The 21,828-nt window shown below is 41.2% G+C and overlaps 1 protein-coding gene and 1 long non-coding RNA gene across 2 annotated transcripts in view; one reads left to right on the top strand and one right to left on the bottom strand.

Annotated features, from left to right (window-relative positions):
- On the top strand, positions 1–21,771 carry c2cd2l (c2cd2 like). Its single transcript, XM_008285088.1, has 14 exons — positions 1–360; positions 10,854–10,949; positions 11,095–11,214; positions 14,088–14,198; positions 14,885–14,998; positions 15,130–15,229; positions 15,317–15,449; positions 16,473–16,537; positions 16,774–16,895; positions 17,462–17,633; positions 17,740–17,838; positions 18,152–18,285; positions 18,818–19,031; positions 19,588–21,771. Exons 1-14 carry the CDS (start codon positions 1–3, stop codon positions 19,836–19,838), a joined length of 2,091 nt encoding a protein of 696 aa, XP_008283310.1. The 3' UTR covers positions 19,839–21,771.
- LOC103359646 (uncharacterized) overlaps positions 8,951–21,828 on the bottom strand; it is a 35,611-nt gene continuing 22,733 nt past the window's right edge. The window contains exons 3-4 of the long non-coding RNA XR_520319.1: positions 14,059–14,186; positions 8,951–9,341 (exon numbers count right to left, since the gene is read on the bottom strand). This is a non-coding gene — a long non-coding RNA (uncharacterized LOC103359646). The remainder of the gene's footprint in view (positions 9,342–14,058; positions 14,187–21,828) is intronic.

Raw genomic sequence — 21,828 nt, 5'->3', positions numbered from 1 at the left:
ATGGAGCTCCAGGAGTTGAGCTGGCTGTGTCTGGTGGGTCTCTTCCTCGCCTCCTTGCTCATCGTGTTGGGATGGCTGTTCCAGTACTCGCTGACTGTGCTGCGGCTGTGGAGATCCAGGAAGGCTGCTGCTAAGCAGGTCAGGAAGGAGGCAGCCTGGCAGCTCACACAGCCCCCTCAGAGCCTGGCTGGAGGTGTGTGGAGCTTCCTCCTGAAGCTCCGCGCCGGCCGGGATGGAGGAGCTGCATCAGAGGCCGGGGTTAAAGGCTTGTTGACCTCTCTGTTCTCCTTCAAGTCCTTCAGGGAGCACTGGCAGAGGACCTGGGTGAAGGCTCTGAACGAGCAGGCTTGCAGACACGGGGTGAGTAATCAAAGGAGGTGTATCACACATCATGCTGCAGATTAAAGCTGAGCAAACATGATGGCAGTGTGTAGAAGAGTACGCCTAAGGTTACTCCGCTAAGCAGAGGCATTAATACTTAAGCAGGAGCTGATACAGTTGGTGTGCCCATGTGCGCTGGAAGTGCGTGTGGGCAGGGAGGTGGAGGTGTGGGAGTTAGAGTGTCTCTAATCGGTAAGAGGATGGGGGGGCAGAGCCTTGCGTAACAGCTCTGAATCAATGCACAAAAGAGTCGAGAGGCAAGACCAGTCAGCACAGCCTCAGTAACACCCACTCCTCACAAAAATAGTCTGATGGAGGAGGGGGTGGGGGGGGGATGGATGTGCGTCTTCCATCACTTTGGGAATGTTGTCACCCAAGAAAGAAGAATGGAGGTCTGACCTTTCCTGCGGCTCATAACCTTTACTTTTAGTATCAGAGGAAGTTACAACGCGGCCTCACACATTAATGATTGATTCATTGTGGTCAGCACTCCAGACACTTAGCAGTCTGCCACTTGTTAGAGGCTTATCGTAAGTTTCTAAAGGTCTTTCTGCTTTTAAATAGCTTCTTTGATGTGTGCGAATCAAAGTCTGCCACACAGTCAGGTGTTTCCTGTGAGCAGCGCAAGAGGAGATGAATCCTCCAACCCCCCACTTATGAGCCGAGTGTGTGTGTGTGTGTGTGTGTGTGTGTGTGTTGGGTGAAAGATGAGTTGGAGGTGAGTTTAAAGGGGTCGGATCAATCCCGTTGGTTGAACGTGCACAACAAACGGCACTCGATTCTGATTCATAGGGGTCACCTCACCTTTGCTGATTGAAAGCCTGTCCTCAGATGTTCGAGTAAACACCAAAGAAATGTTTATTCAGTGATGGGGCCTGTTTTTAGCAACCAGATGGAAAGACAAGCCAACAAAAGACAGCAGGAAAGCTTGAATATAAGATTCTTCAATAGGTTTTTTTTTTTAAATTTTAGAACTTAAAGTGAGGATGCAGCAGCAGTTCTCTCAGATACACGCTTTCAAGATATTTCCTCATTTGCTTCTGTCTTTTCATGCAACCACAAACTGACTCTACGATGCCGACACCAGGACCAGACAATCTGTTTCACAACTCCTTCTTGTTCTTGTTGCTTAAGTTGCTTCTTTATGACTCTGTCTGTGCGTTTGCAGTCATTGTCACGCTTCAAATTAAAACTGGGCTCAGATGTCTCTATGATGGATAAAATTGAAAACATCTAAAGTGGAGCACAGAGCTTTGAACGCTTCACGTTTCTTCATGTGACTCTAAAGTGCTGTTTTGAATTTTCTCTGCATTCCACATATGTGTTGCTATGCAGCATTTAGCCTTGTGAGCTTTCATCGTATCGGTTTTCATCTCGCCTCAGTTTGTGCTGGTAAGAAGACGTCTCAGTGGTTGAAAATGCCTCTCTTCGGTACACTGTAGGAACTGGGAGAATGCCAGCTTAGTTATCTTACAGCAGCCTAATTAGTTGATGCATCGTGACCTTTGTGGCTGTCAGCTACCGAGAAACTCCACAACACTGGAGTGAACCTTGAGTGAACTTTGGAGTCTTTAATGACAGTTAGTTTACTGGAGTTGTCAGGTGCCAGCTACACTGTATTTACCGTCAAATTTAATGGTTTTACAATCATATAAAGTGAATCGCAATACATTACACTACATAACTGCTTGGCAACAGTAAAACAAGAGAGAGGCTCTTAGGAAATTCGATAGGGTGCTTTAAAAGTGTTGTGTTTTTTAAGAAGGAGGTAGCTATGGATAGTTTTTGTAAGTGAGAGACGAATGCCTGCTTCTCCGTGGGTTTATTATCCGATGACTGTGTGACCTTTCAGCTTATGAAATGCTTTATATCCCCAGTAGAAGGACTTTAAAGTAGCTGCTGTACTAAAAAGAAGCAAAAACAGGGCTTTTAACCAGCAATCATAAGGTGTCTGATGTTCACTGCGAGATAATTTTCCAGACTGGGCATGTGCGTTAGTGGTGGAGGAGACAGAGGCAAGCTGCCTGTGTCTGTTTGCCCATGTGGTGTTTAGTTTGTGAACCGAGTGTGTGAGCCAAAGCTTTGTGAGTTTACTCATCACAATAAAATATCTGCTAGTCGCTGTGTCAGCGTGCAGAGCAATCTGTTTTTCTAAATGTGTCTGGGGCATATGCTAATCAACTGAAAGATTGTTAATGAACCTTTGAACACGACACTTAGATAACAAAAGACAAACATGTCTTATTAAATAGTTGTACCTGTAGGATGTAATCTAAGAGCTTTAGGTTTCAAGATCCTTGTCTTGAAACGTAAAGGTCACGTCTCCATCGTGTCCGCTCAGCATCAGCCACACATGTATTAGCTGTGATAGTGGGTATTTGTGTTTACTATTGAGTTGTGTTGTGCTATAACAGCCAGTTAACTCTGTCCCAGTTATAATGTTGTTCATTTTATGTTCTGGCTTTTCACCTACTCCCATAAATCCTGACTGGAAAAACCTGCTGTATGGCTCTGTGCAGATATGGAAGGTATTAAGTGGCAGGAAGCGAGTCGCATCGCATTCTATACTTCTCGCATACAATAAGCATCTGCCACCTGCCAGGCAGGTTTCTGTGGCCTGTTTGAAAACAGACACGAGGGCAGCCGACCGCCCCATACCATGATCCTGAAGACTCACATTCTCCTCTGGCTTGCAATTCATGATTATGTTTCTACATCAGGCAAAACATGAGCTACCCTGGAGGAAGGCAGCACGATGAAGATACGGCTTCAGTGTCATCGTGTGGGGATTAGTACACAAATCCTTTATAGCATTAACCTAAGTACCTCTCCAGAATTTAAGATTGGTGTTGACAGAGGTCTTTAAATAATTATGCTGAAATTTATCCAAATAAAGGCAAGTTGAATGAGCCTGCTTAGGTAAGTTAAAACAACACACAGGGTTTAGCAAAGTATCTTCCTCTGCAGAACCCATTATGGTCATGCAGCAGAGTGGTGTTTTTACTGAGTATGCTATAATTATTATTATTTGAAATGTTTACTTAACACATAGGAACAAAAAGACCAAAAAAAAACTGTGGCTTCTCAAATAGAAATGTGTTAATATATATAATATAAAGTGTTTATATAATGGTAAAATAAATATCTTAGGGTTTAGTTCTTGTGTCTCTTAGAAATGGACATTTTATAGTCAAAAACCAATTAACTGATCCTGTCTGCAAGTTAAATGTGAAGCTACAACCAGCCATTGGTTAGCATAGCTTAGCATAATGACTGAAAGTAGAGGGAAACAACTAGCTTAGATATGTCCAGAGTAATTATATAATTAAGCTGCCGGGTCTTAAAAGTGAACTGACACAGAAGTTCCTTAAACCTGCCTTTTTTTGGACAGCCTGCAGGGGGCGACTCATCTGGTTCCCAAAAGAAGTTCAATTGTATAGAAGTCTATGAGAAAATTACCCCACTTCTAACTTGATTTGTTACCACAGCAAACATTTTACTAATGAGTTTAAGTTATCAACCAATAGTTTCAAGACTTTGTGTATACAGCACGATGTTTGTTTCGTTAACGATGGTCCCGATTAGAGTAAAATAGACAATAAACCAGGGTATGCTTTAGGGCAGGGTTGCCTTGTGATTGACAGGTTGCTGAGTGTGCTGTCCTTAATTTCAGTACAGTCACATCCACTGTTTACTCATACGCTCCAGTTTCAAAAAGAGCAAGATGGCGATGACCAAATATCAAACTTGGAGCTTTAAAACAATAGTTCTCAAACCGGTGGGTGATGTTGTGGTCACTGGGTCCATCTTTTATGTACAGTTTATGGCAGTAACAATTCTAAAGCTTGCTAAGTCACACATTATATCTCACATTATGTATTTATTTCAAACAGAAACTCCTCCAAGAGACTTGGCAATGAAGTCATTAAGAATGTGAGCTTGTTATGTTAACCTATTCCTTTAATAGATAATTGACAGATTACAATAAAATATTATAAATAATATACATTTGTCTACTGCCAGAGATGTCTACTGTTTGATACCGTATTATTTATGTCCCCTACATCTTTGGAGGTCGTTGGCTATTTTAGGCAGTGTTGTAGATCAATGAGTTGGACAGTTGTCAGGTATTGCATTTCTGGATTAGCCCTAAAATATTTATGTAAGACTATTTTATCCTCTTACAATTTCCAATAATTATGTATTCTTTTCCATTGTGATATAAAGGTAAATGAATTTAGGATTTATTTATTCATATCAGCCACCCCTCCTGTGTTCCTACATGGCACAAACATTCACGGTAGATTAGACCATTACTTACAACCAGCTTTAGTCTGTTGTGACTGGCTTTTTTGCTTTTCTGCAAGAACTGTGGTAAAAATAAATTCGAAAGGTCTTACCGCTGTTCCAAGTTTGGCAATGTGCCACAACATATTACACGGATAACTGGCTCTTTATTCACATGTGATGTGGGAAAGGAGCTAATGTAACTTGCTGACTGTGTAGCCTGCTAGTGTGGCCTAGCACACAAAGGTTTTTAAGACTGTGTTGCTCTTAAGGTCATTGTGAAACGTGATCTTTATGACAGGACTCCGCATGCATAACGCATACCATTTTATTCCAGTCACTCGGTGAGTGCAGCTGATTGCAGTAATGTGTATGAACATAATGCAATCAGAAAAGAAAGGCTTTTGCTTTTGGTGTTAACACTTCTCACAGTGGGAATTTGGTATTCATTGTCATATTGAAACAAAGTCCCCAAGACAAGATGTTGTGTTTTTATTTATAAATATAGCAAGTTTTCCAAATCTTTTTCATAAAGATTTCATAAGCATCAGTGAGCCACTGAGACTCATTTCAGACGTCTCATATGGCTGCGCTCATCGATATTCTGTCCACTGCAGCAGAGAGTGATGTAAGCCAGGGATCCTCATGCTGTCTCACAAATTTTCAGCGTTGTCAGAATACTGTGTCCTTGTTGCAAAACAGCCCCGAGGGGAGGCCTGACCCTGACCCCCTGAAGTTCAGCGTTTGAAACAACAAGATGAGACTAAAAAAAAATGATTCATAGGGCTGAATACTGACACAGGATTTAGGGTTGTTACATAAACGGCACCAAATGCTTCTGACAAATGCATCCTTGTTTAGGTGTCTAGATCTGATTGTATAGTGGGATTAGCTGATACTGAAGTAGGAAAAGGACACAGGGCAACTCAGAAAGAGGTAATGTGTGTGTTTGCTTGCTGTAAAAGGACATTGGTGCTGCAGAGGGATTTGGCTCAGTGTGTATGAGCTCAACAAGCAGAGTGACGACATAAGGAGCTAGTTAGATTTTAATTATTCAGTACACAACATTGTAGGAGCTTAACTTCAATATTTAAATTAGTGAGGTACATTTGTAGAAATAATCTTGTTTCTCTATTGGAAAGCATTTGGGTCGACATCTGTTGTTTTAAATGTGCTATTTAAATAACTTGATTCGACTTGACTAGTGACAGAACCCCATCTGGCCTCTTCCTTCAGGATACTTGAAGTCATAAGATTAGATTTTTATCTCTTTGATATATCTGTCTCATATATAGATTAGAGAAGACAATTCCAAAACCCAGGATGAAAAGCAAAGTAGGTGGCTGGATTAAGATATGTCAAGTCCACCTCTTGTCACACGATAACTTATGCTTGCCACGACCTACAACTACCACCACCAGCCCCCCTCCTCATTCTCTCTGTGTCCTTGTAGTCCAAGGATTGGCCCGAGGCTCCATCACAGCTGGTTATATGCAGCGATATATACAGGATGTCTTCTTGAAACATACTGTGAATGCTGGTCAGAATTTGACTGATTTCCATTGGGTTTCCGCTCAGAAATACTTCATCAAGCAGAATTAGGCACAATATTATCAAATGTTTACTTGTCACCGCAGCCACAACTTCCATCTGATATAGTATGTGCTGCATAGCGTGGTTTCATTTCATTTAAACATCATCAACAGTCTTTCCAGCCTCTTCCTGCACCCTTGGAGAGTCACCACATGATGCAGCTCATTTCATGACTCAGTTGTTTATCCAGCGAGGATGTCTGTCTGCTGAAGTATTGCTGCCTGAGCCTCTGGATATAATCTTGCCGTAGAAGAAATGACTTGATATGGAGCTCGTCAGACGTCTCCGGTTGGATTAGTTTGCAGATGAGGCTTGAAGGACTGGACTGCACATCATAAAGCATCGGCGGACTGCGTGTGCATCTACAGCTGACACACGATGTCAAGCCGTCGTTACTGGGGTGGTAGTGGAGAACAAAACGTGTGCATCTGTGGGGAAGGAAGCTCCCTGTCCATTCACAATCTGCAATTATAAAGAGCCTGGTGAATAGCTCGAGGACACAGTTCGTTTCTTCCCTCTCTGCCTGTGAGCTGCTGGTAGATGATTAATGCCCTGTGATTATGCTCAAGTAGATTCCCTCTTAACGACAAGGGACATTAAGCACTCAGCACTCATTTGATATTGTAGCGCAGGAAACTAACCTTTTTATCCCTCAGTCACAGCTGCTGATGAGATTCAACATCACCAGCCAGTTTTACTTCAACAGCCAAATGTTACTAGAGGGGTAATTTCTTTCTGTGGCGGGGATTAATCTACAAGGAAGGCTGCTTTGACTCAGCATTTGACTCAGCATTTAAAACGAGACACACTTTTTTGCATTATTTTGATTTTGTACGGTACTTGGACAAATTGTGAAGTCGAACAAGATTGTAAATGGTAAACATAGTACTGTCTTTGCAGTTTTGGTACAGTTTTAATGTATTTTGCAGATTACCTTTAGGGGTTTTATGCATATCTAGAAGAACAGTTCTCAAAATATTTTAAGAAATATCTGTTGATTAGTAAAAAACCACTTCAACTTCAGACACCAAACACTTAATCTAATCAAGGAATGGATGGTTGATGGGAGAATGGTTTATTATGGTTCAGCACTTTACAGTAAGAAGGAGGCATAGGTGTATAGGTTTCATTAGATCATTGGGATGGGGCACATTAAGCAGGAGTGAGGGTAATTATGAGCATTAAACACTTAATTTTGTGCATTCTGGTGAATTTTTATATACCAATTCTAGAACAGTTTATGGTGTAATTGTCTTTGTTGGTAAACTGCCCCAAAACATTCAGGCACAGGTGACAATTAAACATACAATGCACTATGTTGCAGTATGGCCCTCAGGCATTCTGTATTAGTTTAAAATATTCTCCTGTCGATCAACTTTTGTCATGTAATATTATCCCTGCTGAGTCAACATGCACACAGGCGTGATCTCTTTTGTCCTCTTTTGTTTCTTTTGTTTTTGTACATATGGCACATATTAATCAATGATAAATGAACTCATTTGACGTCTTTTATAACCGGCTGCACTTTAATGGCTCTCGTTAAAACCGTGAGGAGTTTTGAACATGAGCAATTGTGTGGAATCGTGTACATTTCAACTATGTTGTAATGAAAACACAACACGTTTTGGCAATAACCGATAAATCAAATCAACTACAGAAGAGGATCTTGTTAAAGGCTTTAAATGATTCTAATATCACAGCAGATTCAGTTGTTGTATGAGCTCATAATTCATATTTATGCTTTGGGTAAGGCGGGAGGCATTGTTGCATCTACAAGTAACGTTATAGCTAGTATTATAGCTGAAAGTTGTCAGTTTCTTTCATATTTTTATTTGACGTGTTTGAAAAATACTGAGGGGTATCCTCTGTGTTGCCCCTGAAATCTACATCGATTGGGGGGGCACTTTACTTAGCAAGCTAAATGCTAACAGTACTGTAAAGCTAAATGCTAACAGTACTGTAAAGCTAAATGCTAACAGTAGCATGATAACATCCTTAGCAACCATGTGCAGTATTTCAGTTTGTGTCAGTACCTAACTTTGCTAACAAGTGGCTAACATGCCCTCATGCTAGCATTATTAAAAACAAAGAGCCTTTAAGTGTTTTATTTTAAGTTCTCAAGTCAGTGTTTATAATTGAATGCCACATTTTTTCTTTAAAAAAAATGTCTGAATGTGAACGTGATGTCATTTTGCCTGCAAAGAAAAAAAAATCCAAAGAAATGTTTTTTCGATGCCACGAATTTGCACCTTCTTGTAGCCTGAATCTGAAATATGCACGATTAACAGGAAATACAGGAAAGGAAGATGAGGGTCATGAAAAGCCACAGGGGGAGAGTATTTCTGGTTGACCCACATGCTCTTCAGAAGCGTTCAGCCAGCTGGACCCAAAGGGGGCGACGCTGATAAACCTGAAGTGACACCATGGATGTCCTCAGGAACCGTCTCTTTCCAGAAATACCCCTCACGTACACACTGTTGAATAGTGGTGGTTACAAGGACAAATCAGTGACTACGCTACCAGCGTCGCCCTCTCCATGACAAAATGAGCTCTGTGGTGTCTGCCAGGACGGTACACACCACCACAGTGCACCAGATGGCTACCAATAAAGTCAATGGATATGAAATATCAACACAGACTCATTTGAAGGAATAGAAACCTTTAATCTACAACCAGTTAAACACTCCAGGCTTCAGCTAAAAGATTGAAATAGTTAACAATAGTTGTGTAATATCTTCCAAACACATGGCAGAAGCACAAAAGTACAAAAATCTGGCGACCCCACCTTCTCTGAGGCATGTAAAATTATAACAGGCACCTCTTGGAGATTTTGCACTGCTGTGTTTCCTAAAGAAACTTGCAAAAACAATTCTTTTTGTCATGGACACAAACCCCCCTCTGCTAATATTTGCTGTAAATGCAGTCTGACTTTTCATGGAACTGGCTCTGGATTTTAGGGTGTTTTTTGTTTTCTGGCGGTCTAGTGGTTTAGACACATGCCACCCGAGTGTGATGTCCTCGTTTGACTCTCGCCAGGCGCCTTTCTTGCAAATCTCCACATATGTAGTCTCTACCAGCAGCTGTTGAATTAAGGAAAAATGCGAAAACATCATCGTCACACTAATTTTCGTGGAATGACTAATTAGTAAGAGAAAACTGCTCTTGGTGTTTGACTGCAGTGACACATAACTTTTATCGTTACACATAATGAGAACCCCATGACTCGTGGATTTTTCTGAAGCCACGCAATCTGAAATACATCACATCGCATTTGTTCTGTGCTTTGGATGCCATGAACGGTTGGGTGACTGAGCAGTTTTACAGGCTCCAGCCAACCGAAGTAAACACAGCCGGTTGTACGCTGTGGTCATGTGACTGCAGTGTTAGTCCAGGGAACCTACGTAAGCTTGCAGCATTGCACTTGGCTTCCTGCCCTTCTGACTGGAACACTGACACACACACACACACACACACACACAAACTTTGTTATATCATCCTCCCACCTCTGCCCCGCCTCCACTGTTGTGTTTGATACAGATTGGACTTGGACCTAGTGGAACATATGCCCTGACAATAGGGGATTTGTTTTCTCTCACTTGCATCTCCTGAGCCAGTTAAAGCCGTCCAGTAAAACCGATCCGTCTGGCACACTCACACAGTGATAGTAGGCCACTGGCGTCTCCGTGATTCTGGTGAATCTTCTTCCTAAAACTGAGATCCCCTTGTTGTCCTCCACGTCTAACACTCACACAGGAAAATCTGTCTTACTGAAAGCATGACTAAGCATAGACTGTGGCAGTTTTGATAACGGATGCTGCTGTCAGGTCTGAGGCGTGGGGCTGCCTGAGCCGCCTGAACCAGTTGCAGTTCAATCAAAGGCAACCGACAGCTTCTGCAGCATTGCAAAAGCTCGTATTAGTTCGTCCCTACCACCCTTTGGTCAAACATATGTTGTAATTCGTTTGCCAGTATCTTCAGGCGCTACTCATCTACCAATCCACAGAGCTGCATGGTCTTGAATCACTGAAGTTCAAAGCCATGCATTGTAAATATAATGACTCTGTGTTCGCTGGCTACAGCAAGATCGTTTATTGATTCATGTAAATTTTCAGCATCTGACTCAACACATCCACCTCGTAATATCGAACCTTTACCATGAGAAAATTATCGCACACAATAAATGCCGACTCTTTTACAGAACCGACTGGAACATTTTCTGTAAAGATGGTGTGGCAGGGAAGAGTACAAACATCATTTTTAAATTAAAAGCATTGCATTATGTGATCGGCATGTGAATGGCACGATCAGTACCATGTGAGTGCTTGTTCATTCTGAGGAAAGATCTGTGAAATTCCTCAACCACAAAGTTTTAAAATTCCTTAAATGTCATAATTAATTTGCATTTTAGTTTAGTTGATACAGCAGCTTTTACATTTGCTAATCAGCTTAAAGTCCATAATATCTGTGCCTTGTTGCTAACAATCTGTATTAAAGGCTTTATCAGTGCAGACATCTTTCATGTCATCCTCAAGTGTCTCTTCTCTCTCTTATGTAATATTTAGGACATTTTTCTTTCCCTCTGTCTCCACCAGAGCTCAATCCAGATCACTTTTGACAGCAGCCTCCAGTTAACCACAGCCTCTGCAATAGATAGTGTGACCTGCACAGACCAGTCAGCAAACCGAATGGTAAGTAATCTCTGCAGTTTGTTGTTCATCACAGCTGTAAAAATGCTAACTTCTAAAGCTTGCACCTTCAATCACCCAGAGTATTTTAATTAGAGCAATTAATTGGAGTGTGTGTGATGAGTTTTGTCCTCTTCTTGTTTTACAGGTTTTACACTGTAAGTGCTGCGTCGACACGGTGACATTTCCCGTGACCGTCACCCAGCAGTCACATGCTGCCGTTTCCATGGACACCTATCAGATCACTATAGCACCAATGGTGGCAAAGGTACTAAAGCACATCACCTGGATTTTTGTAGTTTGCACATGTGAGGTCAAACCTCTGTCAGGACATCATTTGCATTGTTATTCAAATGAGTAATTTCACACAAAAATCCCACGTCACTCCACCATCACTGCAACTGCCATTAAAGAGCAACTTATAGGTCGGCAACTTTCATGAATTATTGTGGGGGGTTAATCGTAGCAACTGGACTTGCTTGAGTTCCTTGAAGACGTTTCACCTCTTATCCAAGAGGCTTCATCAGTTCTGACTGACCAGTTGGGAGTTCCAGATACTTATATCCTAAAGGAGCCATTAACACCTAAGTTTCGGTTTCAACTGGGGGGTTGTTGCTATTGAAACCAACTCAGGTGTTAATGGCTCCTTTAGGATATAAGTATCTGGAACTCCCAACTGGTCAGTCAGAACTGATGAAGCCTCTTGGATGAGAGGTGGAACGTATTCAAGGAACTCAAGCAAGTCCAGTTGCTATGATGAATCTACCAGAATAACCATCACCTGAAAGACTGAGAATCTTCACAGACATATTGTGGGAGGAAATAAAGTGGTAACTATATATTGTTTTCGTCCATATATGCACTACAGTAACATATGGAGTAGTTTTTCTAATTGAGTATCTAAAAAAACTCATTACTTAGTCGTGACATCACAAACTGAGAGCAGCCAAGCATTTTCAGGTTTAATACTGGCAGGAATGTTAAATGTCACATATGGTGAAGATCCATTTTTATTGTATGTTTTTGTTGTTGTAAACCTGGAGAGTTACACAAAACACTGATAAGAAATGAAGATGTTTCGTTCTGCCAGTCCTCAAGCTTCTCAAAAGTAGATAGTCTCTCAGCTTTATGAGTCAGTGAGAACTTTACTGAACAGCTACACACCATCAAACAAACTAATAGCTGTGTAGTTCAAACTTTGTATAATTCTCTCCCCTAATAGCCTGCTGCTTGCAAGGTGAACCAATAAGAAAGAGCAGCTGGCTCTCAGTCCACCAGGTTTATTTACATTCTAGAGATGCTTCTCCGAACTCTTAAGTGCCTCAGTGTTGAGTGAAGCTCAACAAATGTTCTGCTGTTGGCTGCAAGCGTGAACACAAGAGTCTTCACGCACTCCCAGCATCTGACGTACTAAAGATCAAGTGGATTATTTTTATATCTGATGGCAATGTCACCACAACAGTCAGAAAATCCATAGTGCTATGAGGCTAGCATTACCAGTAGCTTTGATTGTGTGGCCACAGGTCAGAGGAAAAATGTAGAAGATGGAAACTTTAAGGCCGATTTAAAAACAATAAAAAAGGTGGATTGCTGCGTTTTCATGTCGGCCATTGTGCTTCAACTTCAGCCAGTGTTTACATCTATTTGCTTCTCCCCTGCTCTCTGTGCTCACTATAAACTGGATTTAAAAAAATCACACCTCCAATAAAGCTATTGCAGTTATTTATCATAGACATTTACATATTGGCTGCCGTGCGGTCAGCTGTTTTGCTCTGTGCTATCAATCACAGACGCAGAGAGAGTCCTTTTCCTGACGGGGTCTGGACAGCAGCAGTTCAGCTTATATACAGTCATGGTGTAATGTGGTTTGTTTTTTTTGCAGTATTTTAAGCTGAAAAATTGAAAAACATATTATGGAGACGTGAGGCTTTCATTACTTTGCTGAAAATATGAGACCTTTAATACTTACGAAACAGAAACTGATGAACAAGGAGCTGTTATCAGCCATAACTCACTCGTCTAACATAAACCGACACTGCGTTTTACAATGCCACTCGAGAGAGAGAGCGAGGTGGAAGAGCGCTCTCTAATTTATATTTGCAACCATAAAAGAAGACTGTGAGTGCACTGTTTGCATTTTCGTCAAGTGCAATCTTTTACGGCGCCAGCGTCAGAAGCTGCCGCTGATGGTGGAGCTGAAGCGGTTGTGTGTGACCCAGAAGTCAAACCTGCTATCAGTCTCACATGGCCTGACTTTGACATTCACTCAGAACTCCATTATCTCTCTCTGGGAAAATGATCCTCCGGTCAAAAAATGACACCGTACACCATTTTCATTACAAATGCAGCGGTGAAGTCTCTTCACCTGTACAAAATGCAGTAAGATATAACAGATAGCTAAGATAGTGTGGCCACGGTGTCCTGACAGGGTGGAGTTTGTGGAAGGTACACCAAACCAGTAATTCACTATGATGAAAAACTGTGAAATGCAAAAAATGTAGCAAGGAAGATAGAAATTTCTAACACAGCTGCAAAGACTTACTGCCACTTAGTTTTGCACAGTATGCTGAGGAGAGACAACTCCCTTTTGTAAATATGAAATGCTATGAATAAAAAGCATTTTGAAGAGCACTGCTCAGTATGTCAGTTTGTTATCTGAATTTCTGCCTTTACGTCTCACAAAACATACAAAATGTTGCATCAACTTTTGAAGCAATCACTTTCAAGAAATGTTAAGTGTAAATCGAGGGAAAAATTCAACCTGAAACTTTCCTTTAAATGTAAAAAATGTTTCTAACAAATGCAAAGTGATGCTTTTTAATGTAAATTTGTGTAAAATTTGCTTTAAGTTGTTGGATCCTGAAGAAATTCTCTTTCATCTTGCCTGTACTACTGTGTGTGTACAGCAAAATTACAATAAACTTGTTTGAAAATGTAATATCATAGAGGTGAACACAAGGTGCCAGTCTTCTTGGAGATCTGACGACACTAAATTATCAAAATGAAATTGTCTGGTAATCATTTATTAATTGGAACAGGTTACACACAGAATCCTTTTTATTGTAACTGCACGCCTGCTAATGTGCTGTCTGCCTCTAAAGTGTTTCCTAACCTTGTCTCCCCCCCGTCTGTCTGCATCAGGTGACGGCGTGCCTGGAGGAGGTAGAGGACGAGGGTCTGCTGATCTCCTGGACTCTTTCCAAGCAGCCATCATTTTCTCTGACCGCGTCTCCATGCAAGCTGCAGAGACAGGTGAGAACATGTTAAACTGACACCGCTAATTTGATACGGCCGCAGTCAATAAAGGTCACGTATCCCAAACTGTTCAGTTGTTTACAATCTAAAAGCTTGCATGCGTTAAAAAAAAAAAACTGTAAAAAATAAAAAAAAAAGGAAACACACATTATGCAATGTTTTACTGCTCATGCTTTCTGTCAGATTCTTTTCATAAATCTGTCAGCGCGTAATGTTTTGCGTGTGAGTCACTTTCCGTCCCATTTAACTCGTTATGAGTCACGAAGGAAATGCTGTGATGCCTTGAATATCGTTATGTAAATGTGGCGTGGCGTTCAAATGCCTTTTTTTGGAAGCAGCATCAAAGTTAATAAATGAAGAATTAACCGAATAATTAGCTCGATAAATTGTTTTCCCGATCGGAGACGGCTCTACGGGGACACCCACTGAATTGAAAAACAAGAAATGAAAGGATAATGTGAAAATGTAAATATGGAACATGGAGATTGGTTCAATTCCCCAAAGGTGGGATGCTTTTTGTACGCTTTTAGATTCAAGCAACATTAAACAGTGAAGTTCTGTTTGGTCCTTTTGGGTATCATTAGGAGTAAGATGATATTATTGGGTAATAATTAAGTTTGTGTGTGTAGCTAGTTCTGTTTACTACATTCTGGTTTATCATCAGTGCTTATTTCTCTTGTCAGGGTGCTGAGGGTGCGGTGGACCTGGACATGATTAAGGGGCTGATCGAGGACACACTTTTCAGCACTCACCCAGCGATGGTCCTCAACCTCAAGACATGTGCGCCCAGTCCTTCGGTGAGAAATATGTTTGTCGCCACCTTTGCTGAGATAATAGGATTACCATGACTTGATGCGATGTGATGGGTCGTGTGCTTAAAGTGATGATGCTGTTGAGCTCAGCACCCTTTTTCCTTCACGCTCCCCAGGCCCCCATGGACCATCTCTCGGTGGGATTGAACTCTGTATCCCAGACTGTGTTGGTGAGACGGCTGCTCCTCCGGCAGCTCAGGGCGACCTTAAGTAAAGGTCAGATATTTTCCCTCGGCGTCGGATCGTTTCCGTCCAGCTTCCTGCTGATTGCCGAGGTCTCACCGCGTCACTGTGTGTTCGCAGGTCAGTGGTCTCGATCGGGGGAGCTGTGCTGTGTCCTTAACCTGGATCAGCCCTCTACGGAGAGGACGACCCGCTTCCTGTCTGTGTCCGGCAACCCAAATGCTGCCCTCGAATGGAGCGAAGAAGTAACAATGTAAGGCGCCACGTGTAATCTGAAGTCATGTTGATGTGTGATGTTTGTGTAGATTTATGCCAGTTTGAAATGTCAGCTTCTTGCTGTTCGGCAGCAGGTTCTACAGCAGGGGTGGGCAATCCTGGTCCTCGAGGGCCAGGATTGCCCACCCCTGTTCTACGGGATCGTAAGTTACAAGCTGCAACAGTTTTTGGTGAATTCACATGAAAGATTTCTGTATTTATCATCTCTCTACAGCAACATTAGACTTACAATGTGACAGTTGGTGGGTCAAATGTGTTTAAACCACTCTCTCACATGAATTAAATGAATCAAACACTATTCTCTAACTTTGTAGCTTATGGAGTCATGAGCAGCACTTACAATCTAAAGTCAAGTTTTTTTTAATGGGTTTAAAGCAAAGAAGCTTCATTGTTCCAATTAACCTCCTGAACCCTGAGTAAGTTCTGTGTGTTTTCTGCTTCTGTCACATTTTTACTCATTGTGGTCTCATTTTTCACTGCAATATAAAGTCCTGCATCTCTATGGAAACAGCACAACCGTGGCAAGCAGTAGAGGAAACACAAAAATGTCTTTTGTAATAAGTAATAATGCCATGAATGAAAAAAAGACAGAAAGAAAAAGGCAAGTTGAATTTCTTTTGAGAAACCCGGAATCAACTTGTACTACATTTGTACAATGTTTCCCTCAGATGTTTCCAGTACTGCAAAATAAAACTGTGACTCTACACACTATAGATGTGTTACTCCTCACATGCTTAATATGATCACATACTTTGGAATTTTTTTAAATAGGACATATAGGAGAAGGTGGTTTTGTGAAATCTTGAATTTAAGCTTAGATATGGTCTATGATTTCCTGGCCAAACAGTATAATGGTATAATTATATATGGTGTAGTTCTGGTGATTTTGTAAAGAGGTGCCTTTCAAACCCACCTGCAGGATTTGGGGTAAATGTAAATTCGTTTTTTCATAGTGGTTTGTCATTCTAATCCTAACACAGTTGTTTCCTGTGTGTTGAAGGGAGCTGGGCCCAGAAACCAAGGAGCTCAGAATACGACTTCTGGAGCGGAACGGCAAAAGGGAACGTAAGGCATAGCTCAATACCAATTTACTACTGGCTGCTGTTCAGAAACTTGATCAGCAGGAATGTTTAGACTGCTTAAGCAAAATCATCGGTGCCTAAAATGCACTGCTGGCAGACCCACTGTAATGCTTTCTGTTCACGTCGTTTAAGATGTATGAAACGTCAGGCTCCTATTATGGCCCCATGCTTTCCTGCTGTTTAGACAAATATGCTTCTTTTTGTGTTCAAACTGGACAGAATTCCTGCCTGGTCACGCCTCCATCGCCTTGGAGCTCCACAGCAAAGTTCCCACTGGACAACATAAATTGTCCATAAGCCCCGGCCATGGCTTGGCACCGAACGCTACCATCACTGCCGAGGTAAGTGACAAGATGAGATGCATTCCTTTAAAATTCTACACAACTGTTTCAAAGACAACCTCATGCTTTGAAACATACAGTTACATCACAGTCTATTATCTGTCATCAGGCAAGCTGGAATTCAGCAAAGATTCATGACAAAAGGAGAGGGAGTGTTGTATAACAGCTGATACAGTCTATTGTCGTGCCTGTAATAGTTGTGCAGATGTCTTGTAATCTTTTCAGCACCCAACTTGTTGCCTTTTGTCTGTCTTGCAGTCTACATACTGTATGGCGTCAAAGAAAACATAAACATCTGCTTTATCTCTGCAGGGTAACATTTCATGTTGGTACTTTCTGTTTTTCTCTAACAAAAGACACATTTAAAAAACGTACTGGATACATCTACAGGATCCCTCCTGCCTACTGATTAATCATCTAAAATCCCCTGCAGGTCCAAATGTGAATTTAACTGAAGTGCCGTATTTTTTAATTACGTTCCCACCTGATCTAAAGATTTTATTTCCTCCATTAATTATGGGAGTCTGTGAAACAGCATGCAAAGATCATTTATTTGTTTCTTCCAGCTGCTGTATGTGGAAACAGAAGAGCCTCGCGGTGCCCACAATGCTTTTCCACTTCGGTCCTCACTTACCCCGACAAAGAAAGTCGACGTGGACCGAACCATCATGCCAGATGGAACCATTGTCACTACTGTCACCACCGTCCAGTCTCGACTAAAACTTGATCGCAGCCCAGGTGAGTTTACAGAGGGAACTGTTTGATTGAACCAGGATGGGTTCACAACAAGAGATAAAACTATGTAATCAGAGCAATGACATATAATAGTTGCGATGTCTTTCAGGTGACTCCCCGATGCGTTCTCCATCCAAAGTGGAGGTGGTTGAGAAGAAACCCACCATCCTGACTGATGGCAGAGGCAGCAGCAGCCCAAACCCCAGCAGTGAGTGCGAGACTGAAACCCAGACATTGTTTTACATAACAGATGCAAAGTAGGATAAGCAACAAGCAGCCGTGTAACACGAGTGGAGAGGAATGCTCTTTTCAATACTCATCATTCGCTCCGTGCGGGTACCTCACATAGCTCTACAACAGGTTTACATATGGAAACTACAAGCTTACACTCAGCAAAGTACAAAAGAAGCACGGTAAACACGATAGTTTTCAAGAGGATGTGCGTGTGTATGTGTTTGACAAACAGCATGTCGCCGTTAATAGTATAGTTCTTATTTACGTATTTGTTTTTTGTTGCTCAGAGAGCAGCCGCCTGTCTAATGGCCTGGATCCTGTTGCAGAGACCGCCATCCGGCAGCTGACAGAGTCTGCGTCCAAAGTAGCGCGGAAGACTCCAACGAAAAGAAGCACGCTAATCATCTCTGGTGTGTCAAAGGTCAGAAAACGGAGGCTGTGTCTTGTAGAACTTATGCCATAACTGCTAAAACTGGACAGTCCCCTCCTACTTTTTTAAATATAGAGTGTATTGTCAGTTAGTTTCATTTTCAGTGATTGTGTTGTTACCAGTTAATGATAAACAAAACATTCAAACTTTGCTCTGATTTTATGAGCAGTCAGCTGTTAACTACTGCTAGGTATCTAAAATACAAAGACATGGAGCCAGGCAGAATGAGAGTGATCTAAATTTAGTCCACAGCCCCCCCACTGGACCACTTTGTAGCAGAATGAGAATCTTCTGACCTGATTTTTGCCCGAAAATCTGTAGAAACATACTGAGTGCGAGTCAGTGCACTTGACTCACTAATCGCTGGAACGTTCAAGTCTCATTATCTTGAAATGTAAAGATGCTGACAATCGTGACCCCCTGACAGTGAACTGTATATGTTAATGTAATGGTCATACCAATGCTGATTCTAGGGGTTTTAGTGCTAACACATGTCCCTCTGCTTCATTATAACACTCATCAGGTTCCACTCTCTGAGGATAACTGTGCAATATCAAGCGGCTACGCGGCAGCCATGGACGCAGCCATGCATGGCAACCATTACGGGGCGGGGCATCACCCGGACCAAGACGAAACCACACCGTCTGACGTGTCGGAGCGTCCATCTGTGGATGATGTGGAATCAGACACTGGTTCCACTGGTGCCTTGGAAACCCGCAGCCTCAAGGACCATAAAGGTGACTCAGTCCTCACAGTTGTTTGGTCGGTGCACTAACATGATCAGAGGCAGAGGCGTAGCTGCAGCCTCCTGACAAGTCTTATGCTAAATGTTAATATAACATTAAAGCAGTTCAAATGGTGTTTACGTTCATGTTGCCCTTGCCATTGGAATATAAATTAAAGAATGAGTATATATATATATATTTTTGGTCATTTTCTAGTCTATTCTGTCTATTCTTTTAAACAGAAAGATATGATTTACAAATACTGTATTTTCTTACATAACCTCAAAACATAAATTTAGCATTCCCACATTTAGCAGCAGTTACGTACATGGTGCCCTCTAGAGGTCAAACTGCAGCACATACAAGACCAATATGAAGTGGTTTTCATTGGACGTAGTGCCACGGAGCAATAATTCAGTTTGATAAGAAAGCTATGTCATCAACTCACTCATTTAATTTGTAAAACTAGTAGATAGTTAAAAGCTTAGTGTTTTTCTATAAAAGCCCTAAATCTGCATTAATGGATTGTCACTTTAATACCATGACGTGTGCTGTCTGCCTCCCGCAGTGGGCTTTCTACAGAGCGGGACGAAGCTGTTGTTCCGCAGAAGACATCGAGAGAAGGAGTCCTGCCTCAGCCAATCCCACGAAGACATCTCCAACATGGGCAATAACTTTGCGGCTGCTGCCAACAGCAGTCGTAAAAAGTCTGGCAGCTTCTCCCGGCGTCTCATCAAACGCTTCTCCTTCCGCTCATCAGGCAAATCAAAATCCAAGGCTGCTGCTACCAACGGAGGAGCAAGCTCACTGGATAACTAATTATCATTGCTTTGGGTAGGACACGTATCACCCTGACCTTGCTGTGAGGCCTCTGTTATCGCTGTCAGAAGAACAACTGAACTTGAGTCCGGTCTACGACAGGCTGAACACCCCGGGCGGGTTTTCACCTGGACGTCTCGAAAAGGAGGAAACCTCTGGGAGGGCTCCTCTGTGGAGAGAAATTATCGCACCTTCAGGACCGAAGTCATGTTTGATCACATCACTGAATCTAAAATGTGATTACGAAATCTATTTTCTTTGAGGAGAAACCTGCTGCTCGCTGAGGAGAAAGGAAGAGCTACAGTGAAATGTTTGAACACTAACTACAGCTGTTTGATTGAGGCTGGTGGTGGAAAATGCTCTTCAACTACTTAGTGATGTAAAATGCCAGTATGATGCTGTTGGTTGCACTTTGGACTTTAGAAGTTTTTTTTGTTAGTTTTTTTTAACAGCACATGTAAAAAAAAAAAACAAAACTGTTGGTTGTAATTTATTATTATGTGAAACTCATGAAACAAACACAGTGCTATTTATTTTACCCCCAAAATAAGTCATCATAGTTGCATTACACTGTAAAATAGAGACAATGCTGTTTGTTTTTCCATTCAGATGTAATTTAAACACATAATTTAAGTAAGTTAACCAAAATCTGTCTTAATCTAGCTGTAATGTCCATTCTTAATTGCTTAAACATTGGTTTTAGAAAGTTGTTTATTGTTGTATCTTATATAAGAAGCAGAAAAAAAACCAACATATTTATTGTACTTTTATTTTATAAAGGTACTTTCTGTGGAATATCATAACTTCAGTTTGCTTTTTGAGAATTCAGTCAGACTTTTTAAGCTGACCAGTGAGTTTAAACTTCATAAATCCTGACAGTATTCTGTCAGGGAAAAAAAAAAATCAACATGATCAGGTACTGCTCTCCTTACAGCTTTGAGTGCAGCCGGATTTATGTTGATGCTCCAAGTGACTTTACATGGACTTCATTATTATAATAATTATCATTGCTGTTCAGTAAGTTTGAATATATTGTGTTAAATGCCTTGCAGGGTTCGCAGACAAAATCATTTGCAGGAGACGCTGACACGTAGTTCATAATCACACACTAAACATAACAGAACCTATTGTTGTATTTACACTTAGGAGCATTGTTGTGATGTAATATTTTTAACTGAATATCGCAATATTTCTGCAGTTGGAAATCGAGTGTCTCAAAGAAGAGTTTAGAGATGCTCTGCTCAGGCAAAGCGAGTGAAGTCTAGGACAGAGTGGACGTACTGTACTCAGGGTTAGCAATGAAATCACTATTTAGAAACTAGAGACATGAAGAAACCTGCTGCATCCTTCAAAGGCAAATAGAACCAGTATGTAAAAATGTACATACGTTTTTGGCCATTTGTGTTTCATCTGAGAACATAAAAAAAAAAAAAATCTGCATTAGCTATAGGACTTCAGAACAACCAAATTAACTGATTTACTTTTTTTTTTTTTCTATCAATAAAAAGACACAGATATCAAAGGGATCACACAGGCGGAGCCACTGCTGACAATGTGCTTTACAAATTCAAATGATGAATAAAAGAACAAAGCCTCCTGACTGTCTAAAGGCACATTGAAAATACAAACATGTATATATGTGAAACACAGGCTCTAATGTGAAACAGAAGGTGGCTACAAAATTTAAGATATGACTTCCGTTGTTATATTTTAAAATATTTAATTTATTGCAAATAAATTATTTTTGAAGCATCACTTAGTCTGTGTATTTGAATCTGGTTTACTTTTTTTTATTTCTTTTAGAAGGTAAGCTCATTTTTCAATCACCATAAGGCCTTTTATGGTGTAAAATGTGTCTGTGTAGAGTTACCTGGGTTAAACTGAGCCTATTCTGTCATTACCTAAAATGAACTAAATTACTTCTTTACCTAAATATGCTCATGAGTTTCCTTTTGTGTGGCTCTTTCTTTACTTTCATTTTTTGTCAGGG

The sequence above is a fragment of the Stegastes partitus genome, unplaced genomic scaffold (genome assembly GCF_000690725.1).
Source record: "Stegastes partitus isolate 25-593 unplaced genomic scaffold, Stegastes_partitus-1.0.2 Scaffold387, whole genome shotgun sequence".
Lineage (NCBI taxonomy): Eukaryota > Metazoa > Chordata > Actinopteri > Pomacentridae > Stegastes > Stegastes partitus.
This window is presented reverse-complemented; position numbering and strand designations above follow the sequence as displayed.

Coding starts and splice junctions, on each gene's coding strand:
- c2cd2l (XM_008285088.1), top strand. CDS start 1: ATGGAGCTCCAGGAGTTGAGCTGGCTGTGTCTGGTGGGTCTCTTCCTC. Junction 17,634..17,739: donor AAAACTTGATCGCAGCCCAG/GTGAGTTTACAG, acceptor GATGTCTTTCAG/GTGACTCCCCGATGCGTTCT. Junction 18,286..18,817: donor TCATCTCTGGTGTGTCAAAG/GTCAGAAAACGG, acceptor AACACTCATCAG/GTTCCACTCTCTGAGGATAA.